General features: G+C 35.4%; 1 protein-coding gene across 2 annotated transcripts in view; it reads right to left on the bottom strand.

The window, feature by feature from the left end:
* Positions 1 to 15,564, bottom strand: part of ALCAM (activated leukocyte cell adhesion molecule) — a 213,869-nt gene that overhangs the window by 34,618 nt on the left and 163,687 nt on the right. For both annotated transcript variants that reach the window (XM_053903311.1, XM_053903312.1), the window contains exons 4-7: positions 12,377 to 12,441; positions 10,845 to 10,932; positions 10,203 to 10,385; positions 642 to 769 (exon numbers count right to left, since the gene is read on the bottom strand). In XM_053903311.1, coding sequence (XP_053759286.1) covers positions 642 to 769; positions 10,203 to 10,385; positions 10,845 to 10,932; positions 12,377 to 12,441 — 464 coding nt within the window. The remainder of the gene's footprint in view (positions 1 to 641; positions 770 to 10,202; positions 10,386 to 10,844; positions 10,933 to 12,376; positions 12,442 to 15,564) is intronic.

Below are 15,564 nucleotides of genomic sequence, written 5' to 3'. Positions count from 1 at the left end.
CAGACAGCTCTCTCTATCTGGCTCCATACCACTAGATGTCTAGAATACATCCCAGAGGAATGCTCCAAATTATCCTCTGTCTGCATCATTCTTTTCAGCTATGATACTGATAAAAGCTGAGGGGCTGGCCCTTCAAGACCATATATGATGGCAAGATATAGCCCCTAGCTTTATTTTATCTAGCTAAATAGAACACACAACAGAATGGTCCTACTTTGGAGGTTCAGAGATGTGTTCATGAAGGCATTGTGGGTAGACCTAGAATCTACATCAAGCCATTTGCTGTCATCATTCTTCATTTTAGAGTTACCTGTTTTTGAAGAGATTTTTATAGCTTATCTGGATAATGAAAACTTGAGTGTTTGTAATTATGGTTTCCTATGAGCAGCTTTTTATCTCTTTTCCCCTGAAATCTCTTAACACTGAGGGAAAAGGCAGGATCACTGGCAGATGCCAAAAACAATCACAAAAAACCCCCCACAACTTTCAAAGGACATTCTACAGGTGTCCCTTTTCCCCAAGAACAACACCGTTCTCTCTCAAGCTGCCCAAGTACGTACAATTTTTAATGTCAGCCAGCTGCCACACAACAGGACAAAATGATAGTAGTTAAGCCCAAGTAATAATCCGTAAGCACTTACTGGTAAGTAAAACACAAATTCCTCAGGAGGAGGGTTACCATTTCCCAAGCACTTGAGAGTGATGTTATCCCCTTCTTTGATGGCATTTTTTGATGGCAGCACTTGTATTGTCACTTGTTCAGTAGGATCTACAAGAGTCACAGACACAAGTTAACCATTTTCATCAAGTACCAAATTACTCTGTACATACAATATAAATGACTAAATTATACACAATTTTCTCAAGAAGCTAGTAATGGTAATTACTTAAATGTATCTTTTTATAGAGGGATTGAAGTTAATAGCTACTTGCTAAAACAAGTACTAATCTTGGTTAGAGCAAACTACAAAGAGACCTTGTTACATAAAAACCAATTTCTTCTTAGCAAAATGTCTTTAACTGAGGTAGAAATGACCATAATTATTTTATGTGTAAAAGACCAGTAGGAACAATCTCACTGCATGATTTCATTATAAGGACATTTAACTCTATTATATGAACCTCACGGTTTGGAAAGACTGGATCAGCTAGCATAGTAGCTAAAACTGTTAGGTCACCCCTATGCTCATCTTATATAATAATACCTTATACTGAATAAAAAGAGACATGAGCTAAACAACCAGCAAGATTTTGGGCATGCAGGAGAGTAGATCAGTTTTCAAAAAGATGAATCCTGTGAACTGAAGGAGATCCTTAACCCAGTCAACAGGACTGTAAATGTATTGTAATTCTGTTCTGTTCATTGGGGCAAAGGTGCACTTTCCATTCCATTTTAGTCACTTTTTATGGAGAAAATAGGGCTAAAGGGTATTCTTTAGTAGAGGGTACTGCTAATAGTAGAACACTAAAAAAATTAAAGGCTTGGATACAAAGGACCATATGTAGCAAACAGGAAATAAGAGGAGGGGGTGTTGGCAGTTATAAATGACCCACGTTCTAATATACATACTTGTTATATAGCTGGATAATAAGAATAATAGAATAAGAGTAGGAGTAGAATAATAATCTATGAAGACTTACTGTTTTTATTAGCTAATAAAACAAATAAGTGATCGATTCAGAGGTGTTTTTTTTTCTATCTCTTGCTATCATTTCTTTCTCTTCCCAAAATCAAAATGCATACAAAACTTAAAAGGGTTGATATAGATTACTGTGTTGCCTTTTCTTCATGCATGGGGTCTCTCTGAATATTTGCCCAGGATGTTCTGAAGGTAAACAGTGATTGGTTTAATATACTTTTTGTTAGTTTTCCTGAATTTCCGTGAGGCAGTTCCTTGATCAGCAGTTCCCAGTAGAGTTGGAAAGTAAATAAAGTTTGTTTTTTGCCATCCCCCTCTCTGACCTTCCATTTCTAGGTCTTCTTCACTCTTTTATGTGGCCCTTCACTGACAGTTTTGTCCTGTTGCTTGTCACTGTGAGACTACTCAATCAAAACTGACATCAGAACAGATAGGGATCACAATCTATCTGACTTTCTGCTTTATTTCAAAACTTCCCTTCTCTGTGTCCTCTTTCAATAGGCTCTGCTCTGCATTAGAGAACTGAAGAACTACAATGAGATCAGAGAGATGTGAGTTTTAACAGTAACTTTCTAGATGTTCAATGAACATGCCTCAAACAAAATCAACCATCACTTGCTCTCCCGTTGTCCCTATTTTGTTCTGTCCATTAGTAAATCATTCTGCCAGGTATTCTGCCTTTCTCTTATCTACTCTGTCACCAAGTCTTAGTGATTAATACTATTTTTTGCATCTGATTCTCTCCTTTTATTCCTACTAACACTTCTATAATCCAAGTTCTCCCACAGGCTACCTGAAATACTACCCTCAAACTTTAGTCAGTCCCTCATTCTAATCCTTCACATACATATTTCCTTTAAATCAGTTTTGAAGTAGTGTTTTGAATATTACAATGATATGCAAGATCCTTCATGTGATACCAATATGTGAAGATTGAAATAAAAATTTCTTAACCTTGTACCCATAATTGCCTTCAACTAGTTCAAGTATATACCTATATATACCACTACATAATAAGCAAGAGTCTATTTTAAATTTTCCTTGTCCCATCTTTCCATTTATGCTCTGCCCAATCATGAATTCATTTGTTTAGCAAATATTTATTTTGTGCAGGCACTAAGTGCTAAAGTTATAAAGTTGAAAACAGCATGATTTTCAATCTATTTATAAGGTCTAACAACATAAAAATTGCATATAATGTGATCATTGGTAGCTTATAGATGCATAAGACTGGGAAGGATATTGTAGGAGTTGATGCTATAGCTGGGTTTTAAAGAATAAGTAGGTGTTTGCTAGAAAATAAAAGTAAGGTAGTGACAGCAAATGGATAGGCAAGTAAGCAGTATTCTATGGGAGGCATCTGGAAAACAGAACAAGATGGAAGAAGATACAGTGAAGTGGTAAAGATTGAGACCATGGCTGCAAGAGATTCGAGGCATATCAAAATTGGGAGTGTTAAGAGAAGAGGGAAAGAAAAAGCTTGGTTCACAAAAGCAGACTTAGGGAATCCCAAGACTCCATCAAACATGGTAACATTCAGATCACAGAGGTTCCAGAAGAAGAGAGAGAAATAGGGGCAGAAGTTTTATTTGAGGAAATTATAGGTGAAAACTTTCCTAATCTGGGGAAGGAAACCAACATCCAAAGCCAAGAGGCACAGAGAGCTCCCTCAAAATCAACAAAACCAGGTCAACACGAAGACATATTGTAGTTAAATTTACAAAATATAAAGATAAAAAAAATCCTAAAAACACCAAGACAAAAGAAGTCCATAATTTATAAGGGAAGACCAATAAGGTTAGTAGCAGATCTCTCCACAGAAACTTGGCAGGTCCTAAGGGAGTGGCATAATATATTCAACATGCTGAATGGGAAAAATCTGCAGGCAAGAATACTCTATCCAGCAAGGCTATCATTCAGAGTAGAAGGAGAGATAAAGAGTTTTCCAGACAAACAAAAATTAAAGGAGTTTGTGATCACTAAACCAGTCCTGTAAGAACTATTTAAGGGAACTCTTTGAATAGGAAAGAAAGAATGACAATGACAAAGACTAGAAAGGGACAGAGAAAATCTCCAGAACAATGACAAAACAAGTCATAAAATGGCACTTAATTCATATATATCAATAATTACTCTGAGTGTAAATGAACTAAAAGCTCTAATCAAAATACATAGGGTATCAGAATTGATTAAAAAATAAAAACAAGACCCATCTATATGCGGCCTACAAGAGACTCATTTTAGGCCTAAGGACCCCTGCAGATTGAAAGTGAGGGGATAGAAAAACATTCAGCGCACAAATCGATGCCAAAGGAAAGTTAGGGTAGCAATTCTTACATCAGAAAACTAGATTTTAAGCCAAGGACTATAACGAGGTAAATAGGGGCACTATATCATAATAAATGGGTCTATCCAACAAGAAGCCCTAAAAATTGTAAATATTTATTCCCCCAACTTGGAAGAACCCAAATATGTAAAACAATAACAAACACACAGGAATACATCAATAATAATACAATAATAGAAGAGGACTTTAACACTCCACTTATATCACTGGACAGATCATCAAAGCAAAAATCAACAAGGAAACAAGGGCTTTGAATGATACACTAGACCAGATGGACTAAACAGATATATCAAGAACATTTCATTCTAAAGTAGAAGAATACACATTCTTTTAAGTGCATATGGGACATTCTCCAGAATAGATCACGTAGTAGGTCATAAATCAGGCCTTGACAAGTAACAAACATTGAGATAATACCATGTATATTTTCTGACCACACTGCTATGAAACTTGAAGTCAACTATAAGAAAAAATTTGGAAAGACCACAAATACATGGAGGTTAAAGAACATCCTACTCAAGAATGAATAGGTCAAACAGGACATTAAAGAAAAAAACAAGGAAATACAGAGAAACAAATGAAAATGAAAACATGGAGGTCCAAAACCTTTGAGATGTAGCAAAAGCAGTCATAAAAGAGAAGTATATAGCAATACAGTCCTACCTCAAGAAGCAAGAAAAATCTCAAATACATAATTAAACCTTACACCAAAAGGAGCTAGAATAACAACAACAAATGAAGCCTAAAGCCAGTAGAAGGAGGGAAATAATAAAAATTAGAAGAGAAATAAAGGATACAGAAACAAACAAACAGCTAGAACAGATCAATGAAACCAGGAGCTGGTTCTTTGAAAAAATTAATAAAATTGATAAACCCCTAGCCAGACTTACCAAAAAGAAAAAAGAAAGGATCCAAATAAATAAAATCACAAATGAGACAGAAGAAATAACAAGAATACAAACACTTATAAGAGAATATTATGAAAAATTATATGGCGACAAATTGGACAATCTGGAAAAAATGGATAAACTCCTAGAAACATATAAACTACCAAAACTGAAATAGGAAGAAACAGAAAATGCGAACAGACCAAAAACCAGCAAAGAAATTGAATCAATAATCACAAATCTCCCAACAAACATAAGTCCAGGGCCAGAAGGCTTCACAGGGGAATTCTACCAAACATTTAGAGAAGAGATAATACCTATTTTTCTCAAACTACTCCAAAAACTAGAAAAGGAAGGAAAATGTCCAAACTCATTCTATGAGGTCAGCATTAACCTAATTCCAAAACCAAACAAAGACTCCACTAAAAAAGTGAATTATAGGCCAATATCCCTGATGAACATGGACACAAAAATTCTCAACAAAATACTAGCAAATTGAATCCAACAGTACATTAAAAGAATCACTCACCATGATCAAGTGGGATTTATTCCTTGGTTGCAAGGGTGGTTCAATATGTGCAAATCAATCAACGTTAATACACCAACATTAAGAAAAGAAAGGATAAGAACCATGATACTATCAATAGATGCAGAAAGGACATTTTACAAAGTACAACATCCATTCTTGATAAAAACCCTAAAGAAATTAGGGATAGAGGGAATATACCTCAACATAATAAAGGCCACATAAACAACAACAACAACAACAAAAACAGCTAATATCATCCTCAATGGGGAAAAACTAAGACCTTTTCTTCTACCATCAGGAACAAGATAAAGATGTTCACTCTCACCACTATTATTTAACATAGTACTGGGAGTTCCAGTCTCAGTAATCAAACAACAAAAAGAAATAAAATCCATCCAATCAGCCAGGAAGAAGTCAAACTTTCACTATTTGCAGATGACATGATACTCTGTGTAGAAACCTGAAAGACGCCACCAAAAATTGCTAGAACTCATACATGAATTCAGTAGAGTCACAGGACACAAAATCAATGTCCAGAAACCAATAATGAAGCAGCAGAACAAAAAAAATCAAGGAATCAATCCCATTTACAATTGCACCAAAAACCATAAAATACCTAGGAATAAATGTAACCAAAGAGGTAAGTTTTCAGAGTACAGATCTGAAAACTATGAAGCACTCATTAAAGAAATGGAAGATGACACAAAGAAATGCAAAAACTTTCTCTGCTCTTGGAATGGAAGAATAAAAACATTTTAACAAAAATGTTGATACTACCCAAAGCAATCTACACATTTGATGCAATCTCTACCCAAAATACCACCAGGATTTTTCACAGAGCTAGAACAAACAATCCTACAATTTGTATGGAACCACAAAAGACCCCAAATAGCCAAAGCAACCTTGGAAAAGCAAAGCAAAGCTGGAGGCATCACAATTTTGAACCTTAATCTATATTATAAAGCTATAGTCATCAAGACAGTATGGTACTGGAACAAAAACAGACACAGATCAATGGAACAGAATAGAAAACTCAGAAATGGACCCACAACTATATGATCAACTAAACTTTATCAAAGCAGGAAAGAATATCCAATGGAAAAAAGATAGCCTCTTTACAAATGGTGCTGAGAAAACTGGACAGGAACATGCAAAAGAATGAAACTAGATCACCTCCTTACACCATACACAAAAATAAATTCAAAATGGATGAATGACTTAACTGTGAGACTGCAAACCATCAAAATCTTAGAGGACAACAAGGGCAGTAACCTCTTTCACATCAGCCGTAGCAATTTCTTCATAGATATGTCTAGATATGTCTTCTGAGGCAAGAGAAACAAAAGAAACCTGAACTATAAAGGGACCTCACCAAGATAAAGAGCTTCTGCACAGTGAACAAAACAATCAATGAAACTAAAAGCCAATCTTCAGAATGGGAGAATGTATTTGCAAATGACATATCTGATAAGGGATTAGTATCCAAATATACAAAAATGTATAGAACTCAACATCCAAAAAATAAATAACCCAGTTAAAAAATGGGCAGAAGACATGAATGGACATTTTTCGAAAGAAGACATACAAATGGCTAACAGACATATGAAAAGATGCTCAGTATTACCCATCATCAGGGAAACTGAAATCGAAACTGCAGTGAGATATCACCTCAAACCTGTCAGAATGGCTAAAATTCACAATACAGGAAACAACAGGCATTGGCAAGGATGCAGAGAAAGGGGAACCCTCTTGCACCATTGGTGGGAATGCAAACTGGTACAGTCACTCTGGAAAACAGTATGGAGGTTCTTCAAAAAGTTAAAAATAGAACTACCCTATGACCCAGAAATTGCACTATCCTTTACCCAAAGGATACAAAAATACTAATTTGAAAGTTACTTGCACCCTGATGTTTATAGCAGGATTATCAATAGTCAAATTATGGAAAGAGCCAAAATGTCTATCAACTGATGAATGGATAAAGAAGAGTGGGATGTGTGTTTGTATGCACGTACACACACACACACACAATGGAATATACACACACATACACATACACACATAATGGAATATTACTCAGCCATAAAAAGAATGAAATCTTGCCATTTGCAATGGTGTGGATGGAGCTAGAGAGTATCTTGCTAAGCAACATAAATCAAAGACAATTTTATGAAAGAAACATATGATTTCACTCATATATAGAATTTAAGAAACATAACAGAAGAACATAGGGGAAAAGAAAGAGAGAGAGGCAAACCATAAAACAGACTCTTAACTATAGAGAACAAACTGAGGGCTGCTGGAGAGGAGATGTGCAGGAGTTGGGTTAAATGGGTGGTGGGGATTAACGAGGGCACTGCACTTGTGATGAGTACCTGGTGTCGTATGTAAGTGATGAATCACTAAATCCTACCCCTGAAACTAATATTACACTGTATGTTAACTAACTGGAATTTAAATTAAAACATGGAAGAAACAATATTTGGGGTGTGAAGGTTAATCTGAGAGATCTGAGGAGTCATTAAAAAACTGTCATCACACAGCACTAACATGGTCACATTTGTTTTTAGAAAGATATTTCTGGCAGCAGCTTGGAGGGCAGTTTGGAGTGAACAAAAGGAATATTATTTTGGAAATCACAGAAATACTGGCGATGACAAATGGTGGCATATTCTTAGGCAGCGTCAGAGGCAGAATCAGACAAACATAAAGATTAAAGAACTAGATTCTATAAAACTTTATTACTGACTGGACAGGGTAAGGGAGACAAGGGTAGGAGTAGACTAGTGCATCTTTCTCAAGATAAATTGATCAAATTTCTATATTATGAATGTATTCTTTGTCCTTTCTGTTTAGCTCCCTCCTTCTTCTCTCTGAAGTCACCTAGAGCAGTGGGTCTCCAAGTGTGGTCCTCTGATGAACAGCATGAGTATCACCAGGGAATTTGTTACACATGCAAAGTGCTGGACCCTTCCCCACAACTACTGGATGAGAAACTTCAGAGCAGGATCCAGTGATCTGTGTTCTAAGTCCTTCTGGTGATTCTGATGCACACAAAAGCCTGAGAATCACTGTCCTTGGGCATCTGAGCTTTGGGGGCTATTTTACTGAGTTCTGAGTGTCACTTCCCACTTGCAACCTTGCACTGACAATTTCCTCCTGATGTAGTTATCTTGTTTCTCTATTGGAGTAGTAAACTCCTTGAATGCCAGGACTATATCTTAAGCACTTTTATATCTTTACTGTGAAGCCCAGCACTGCATACATTTTGCCTTCTTAAAAGCTGTGCCAAATGCACCCCCTCCCCCCCACATCCAGCCACAATAAAATCATTTCCTTCTTATTCTTCCAAGGACTTTTCTGCCTACCCAACTCCTCATGACTGATACATACATTCCTGTTTTTTCTTAAGCCAATTTCCCCATCCTTATTACTCATCTTGATGCTCTTTCCTATCTTGTACTCTTGCACTTACACCAAGATAGTTTATTTCCAACTGGATATTTTTGAACAGACAGAATTCTGCCTTTACTTACAGAAATAATAGTTTGATGTTAGATAAGCTGTACATAGTGAAATCTTTTAAATCCTCGCTTTTAAGTCAAGTTGAAACTTACATACAACGTTTAAGGCAAAACAATCTCTTCTTGTTAGGGCGAGTGGAATTTTAGTTTTGTTTCTATATAATATTCTGCATTTTATGGAACCAAAATAGAAATGTAGATGAGACAAAACTCTCCAAAGGCTCAACTGGCATTTCTATTCTTTCTCCAGAGTAGATGCAGAAGTACTAGATTATTCTACCCATACGGTAGTATTATAAGAAGTTTTGATTCATTTTTTAAAAATAATGACATGCTTTCTTACATTTCTCCAAAAGTGATATCTCTAGTTCTATGCTTACATAGTAATAATGATCGTATAGTAATAATAACACTAACTTAATAACAAGAGTTTAATGAGTGATATAGGATGCTATTTTAGATCTGTGATTTCACTTAATCTCCATAACAACACTATGAGTTATTTTTTTTTCCAAACTGAGACCAAAAGCAGTTAAGCTCCTCTTCTAGAAACACACTGCACTGGGTCTGCATTATGAGTATGTTTGCTCTGAGTCTTGGCACCTGCCTTACAGTATAGAGAACAACATTGCAGAAAAGGATTCTAACCCAGTCTCCACGGCACTTTAGGTCAAGTCTCTGACCCTCACTTTACTGCTGAGTAAAATAATGTTGTTAGATCAGATGATCAAGAAGGTTCCTTTTTAGTATAATATTCTATGTTTCCAATCTATTAAATAAAGTTAACCAAATGTCTTGGAATACAACATCCTATTTAAACTTATGCAATTGATCTCATTATTAAAATACATTTTTTCATTAAAATGGAAATCCCATATCTAGAAGACCAATCAGTCATAAGCCTCTATTCATCTGTCATTCATTCAGAAAGTAATCAGATGGCATTTTGAACTCTTACAAAATTCATAGCCGTGTGCCAGGCTAAGGACTACCCAAAGGGGTCAGACTAAGTCAGAGATCGTGTCTTTAAGGAATTTAGCATCTAGCAGAATACAGAAGAGATGTTCAGAAATGACAAATGGAAAGTGAAAGGTTTCATAGGATAGTTAAGCATTCATTTTAAAAGGTCTTCCAAGGAGAAAGATATTATTTGAGTGAAGAACAGAAATGGGGGGTTGAAAGCAGAATTCAAAGAGCATGTGGATTGGGACTTAGAAGATTAATACCGTTTGAATACTCTCAGAAATTAAATTGCATAATTATATAGTTACTTACAATAAATATCAAAGATTGCTTGCTCAGAATGAACTGTTTTCTGGCCAGATGGTCCAAAATATGTCACAGAACAGGTGAATGGCATTTGTATGTCAGCCTTGGTTGCCTTGTATTCCAGGGATGAAGTCATGGTATAGAGCTGAGTTACCGGGTCCATTTGCTTTTTAAAAATTATGACCACCACTGAAGAAAATAAGAATACTAATGATAGCATCTTTCATTGGAAAATCACAACACTTAATAGAATGTCGCAAAATCTTTGAGAAGTGGTTTTGTCCTTCTTACTATATTTAACAGGAGGGAAAATTGACATGTACTGAGGTAGAATGTCTTTTCAGAACGATGAAATCAGAGAAATAGACAGAAATAGAATCCTGGAATCCTATCTCCCACTCACTTTAATTAATGTCTAGAACATGCCATATACAGAAATAATTTTTCTCTGCTCTTGATTCTTCCACACAAGGGCTAAAATGATGTTTTAAAGAATCACTTAATGACTTAATGGTTACTTAAAGTAACAAAGCATAGAGTCATAGATCAAAGAGGGCAATATGTTTAGATGCAGGACAGTCTAAGGAATGCCAAGAGAAGAGAAAGTCAAAATAGGTCATCTGAATTTATTGCCCACTGCATACCCACCTCCTTCAAGGGGTTGTAGCACTTTTCCATTCCTGTACCACGTGATGTTGCCATCTGGATAACTGTCTTTTGAAATGCAGTCTCCCAACTGCAAAAAGAAGAGGGAATGTTGCTACCTTGTTTCCATCAGTGGTTGTCAATTTGAAAGTTTTAGACTCCTCAGAGGATGCAGTTTTTCCAAAGGTTCCCTGACCCATTCATTATCTGAGCATGGACGAGGGACTGATTAAATGCTCTCTTGCATTAAAAACAAGGTCTCATACTTAAAATTATGGTCTTGCCCATTTAAAAATATGCAATAGATGCTGCCACTTTTAATAAAATCACATTCATTTAAAATCATTACCAAATTCATTTCGACATTATTCATTTTTAACATTAACTAAATAACATAACTACATTAACATTGGCTTTTCCCATGGTTCACAGATCTTAGTATGCAAGAGTCATTAAGTGGGGCTGCCTCTCCAGTCTTGTACTATATCAAGTTCAGATACATACACTTATATACTTACCAAATCTATAATTCCCACCACTTTTTTTCAAACGTGTTATAACTTTAATAGCTAGCATTGTTAAAAAATGTGATGCAGTAAAAATTTTTTAAAGATTAAAAAAAATTTTTTTTAAGTTTATTTATTAATTTTGAGAGACAGACAGAGAGATAGAGAGGGAAAGAGAGAATCCCAAGCAGGCTCCACACTGTCAGCACAGAGCCTGAGGCAGAGCTTGAATTCACAAGCCACCAGATCATGACCTGAACTGAATCCAAGAGTTGGAGGCTCTACCAACCTGAGCCACCCAGGCACCCCTGTTATGCAGAAAAATTTAATCTGATTCAAAGAACTGTTTGTTTTTTTTCTTCACAAAGGAAAATTTAGGTATTTCAGTTAGTGAAAATAATATCATTAGTCCATTAGCCCAAATATAAACTCCAGTTTGTCCCTTCTCAATACAGCCTCTCTTCACACTTCTGCTAATGTGATTGTTCAAATCTGATCTTACCACATCTTTACCTCAACTTTTCAACAGTTTGATCTGTCAATAGGATAAAGTCCAAACTCCCACCATTACATAAGGCTTGTCATAACCCAGCTTCTCTTTACTTCTCCAGATTTATCTTTTATTGTACTCTCTTGCCCACTGTTCTGCTACACAAAGTTCCAGCGAAGTGAATAACTTGATGCTTCCTAAAAATGCCATTCTCCTTCATGTCATAGTATATCATGTTGTTGGAAAGCCTTTCTACCCTTGGCTTGGAGAAAATCTACTCATCTTTCACGACTCCACTTAACATTCAGTTCATTCAAACAAGAAAGGCTGATGTCTGATTCTTCCCCACTCTTCTCCCTTCAGAAATGATTACATCACCCTCCGTGTTCCCACTCTAACTCGGGCAGACTTTCTGATTGGCACTGGCAACCTTGCCACCTCCATAAGAGCAAAGTCTATCCTTATTTGTCCTGGAATCTGAAGCCAGGAGAAGACATTTAACATTAAGCTAAGTGAAGGCAATTAATCCAAGTTCTTACCTGTTTTAGCTGCTCTGTTTCGAGAAAAGGTGCTTTGCTTACAATTTCAGGTTTAGATGGTTGCTCTAAAGTTAAGTAGAGAAAGGTATTAAGTACACACGAAGGAACAAAAAGACATTTATGATTTGGATTATAGAAAAAGAATTCACTTATTCAAAGAAAAACAAGCACAAGCAATAAAGACCACATCCCCATATAATCTGTAATTAAGGTATCTGGTTAGCCCACTACCTCCCAATATTTGCTTTATTATATTAAATACTATTTTAAATGCCTATTACACCTTTAAATAAAATACTGGTAATGTTTTCTGAATGCTTTATAAACAGTGAATATGGATTTGATAGTGAAACAGAGGTTAATATACTAATATGAATGTTGTTTCCAATTGATTATCATGTGTACTTTCTATTTACTAATAACTTCCAGCTACTTAGGTGAAGACCTGAATCCACAGTGGGTACTTGTTAAAAATGCAGAATCAGAGTATCTAGGGAAGTCCTATATAAATCTACTTTTTAAAACAAGTTTCCTATAAGATTCTCAGGCACACTGAGAATCATGGCTCTAAAATCATGGTAACTAAAAGGAGTTAAGGGATATAGAAGCTCAAGTTTTCTGTGTATCTCAAACCTCATCTTTAAAGTGAAGTCACATTACGAAACTTTAAATGTGGGGATATCCTTCAAATTTGGAACTGAGATAATGGACAGAGCATTTTAAATATAGGAAGTTCTCACGGTGCCTGGGTGGCTCGGTCGGTTGAGCATCCGACTTCGGCTCAGGTCATGATCTCACGGTCCGTGAGTTCGAGCCCCGCGTCAGGCTCTGTGCTGACAGCTCAGAGCCTGGAGCCTGTTTCAGATTCTGTGTCTCCCTCTCTCTCTGCCTCTCCCCTGTTCATGCTCTGTCTCTCTCTGTCTCAAAAATAAATAAACGTTAAAAAATTTTTTTTTTTTTTTTAAATATAGGAAGTTCTGTAAGCATCCATTCTAAGAGAGCCCTCAGAAAGAACTGATTAAAAATCTCAGCAGGGCACCTGGGTGGCTCAATTGGGTAAGTAGTTAAGCATCTGACTCTTGGTTTTGGCTCAGGTCAAGATCTCACTGTTCCTGGGTTCAAGCCTCATATCAGTTCTAGGCTCACAGCACGGAGCCTGCTTGGGATTCTCTCTGCCCCTCCCCTGCTTGCTCTCTCTCTCTCTCTCTCTCTCAAAATAAATAAATAAATGTTTAAAAATCTTAGCAATAAGGCATTATTCAAACTTTATTTATTCCTTGATGTTACATATCTATCACTGATGGACTTTTTAATTTGCTTTAACAATTAGTCTATATAAAATGGAATTTGCCTCTTTGTATTGATTTTTGTGAATCTCAAGGAGCAAAACTATTCTATTTTCATATAAACACACAAATAAAAACAACCAGTTATTCTTTTGTTCATGGTCTAATGGATTACTGTCTCTAGTACCTTTAATTTTTACTACCAAACTAGATTAAATTGGCTTTTATATAATTATTACTCAATTTGCAATTCAGTTATCAGATATGCTGCCAACCCAGACAATTACAGAAAATAAAGATGAAGACAAAAAGTCTTTGGAACGGCAAAATGGATATCACCAAGACTATGTAAAAAAAAAAAAAAAAAAAAGCAAACTTCTTCATGCTAATATTAAGAGTTAATTTTCCTTTTGCAAGTATTTTATATTATAAATTGGAACAATGAATAATAATAGTATATCTTCCTACGTGTTCAGCTTGTGCACTTTAATTATAGGAGCACCTACTTACTATTGAGTCTATTGACTCTAGAAATATAATTCTAATTCAATTTTCATAAGATGATTGTTTTCTAAATATACGGATTAGAAACAAAACATAAGAAAGAGAAAATAGACAAAATACAGAAGAATGGAAGGTATAACAGAGACAATTACATTAACACAAACAAGAAGTGAAACCTGATATTCTGGCTGTTAGAAATGTGACCAAAAAATTATTAAAAGTGGACCAAAAAAAAGTCAAAATAAACAGCAATTTCTGGGAAACACAGGGTAGGGGACTAAAGCCTTCCATATATCAGTTAAGCACTGGTGTTATCACTATTTTAATGTAAAGTCATTAATGTCCACAATTACAACCCTGAGTTACCGATAAAACATTACATTCCGTTCTGAATTTATGTTTTAAGCCAAAGTCTAAAACATTTGAGAGAAGGCTACATTCAAAATATTAAAACAAGATGAAAATTCTTGGTGCTTAAGTAAGTAAGCCAAAGTTCTCTGGGAACCAAAATCAATTATTTAGTGATACCTCTCTGAGAGCATAAGAGAGGTAAGATATTAAATTAATTTATGTAGTCAATCAAGAATCAAAATTAAGAAGAAAAAAAGAACAATTTTTTTGTTTGTTTCCCCTTCAGTAGTATCTATGCCTGGAATATATAAAGAGATATGAAAAATCAACTGAAAAAAAATCTGAGGTTCCTTTTTTTTTTTTAATTGAGGCTCTTAATACAAAATGTAGGTGGGTGGTGTTGCTAAGCTTCATTACTTTCTAAGTTTGCCAAAAAAAAAAAACTATATACCAAAACGGCTGGGCGCATATGTCCTCTTATGCAGAATATATATATATTCTTCTGTTTCGTAACCTTGTGATGTCCAGTGCACATAAGATCATAAATACTTGTTGTGTTACAAATGTTGGTCCTTTACACATGGCCATGTTTACGTTTCTTCCATAAACATTTTTTAAAATGTATAGTTTTTTCAATAAAATGAAACTGGAAAAAACAGGAAACCTGGTGAAGAGTGCTTAAAGTTTAGGCCACTCCACTTTGTAACTCATTTTTTTTTATTTGGAAGAGTCACAGTGGGTATTGTGGAATAATGGTAATAGCTACTGGAATTCTTTGAGTTCTTTTCTCCCAAACTTTGGTTGCAAACCCACTAGATATTTTATATGTAATTTTCTTACATTAGTTTGTAACAATCAATGGGTATTAGTTGGAGAGCCATAAAAGAGGACACGTACTATTTTAGCAAAATTGCATATTGATTCCGAAGTGTTTAAAAAAAAAAAAACTTTACATGAATTATGTCTTACTATAATTTAGGGATTCATAACTGAATGTAGAATTGAAAGGAAAAGTCATACAAGAAATTTATTTGCATTAGTAAAATA

This window comes from Panthera pardus, unplaced genomic scaffold, assembly GCF_024362965.1.
Source record: "Panthera pardus isolate Hobbes unplaced genomic scaffold, ASM2436296v1 HiC_scaffold_16, whole genome shotgun sequence".
NCBI lineage: Eukaryota > Metazoa > Chordata > Mammalia > Carnivora > Felidae > Panthera > Panthera pardus.
This window is presented reverse-complemented; position numbering and strand designations above follow the sequence as displayed.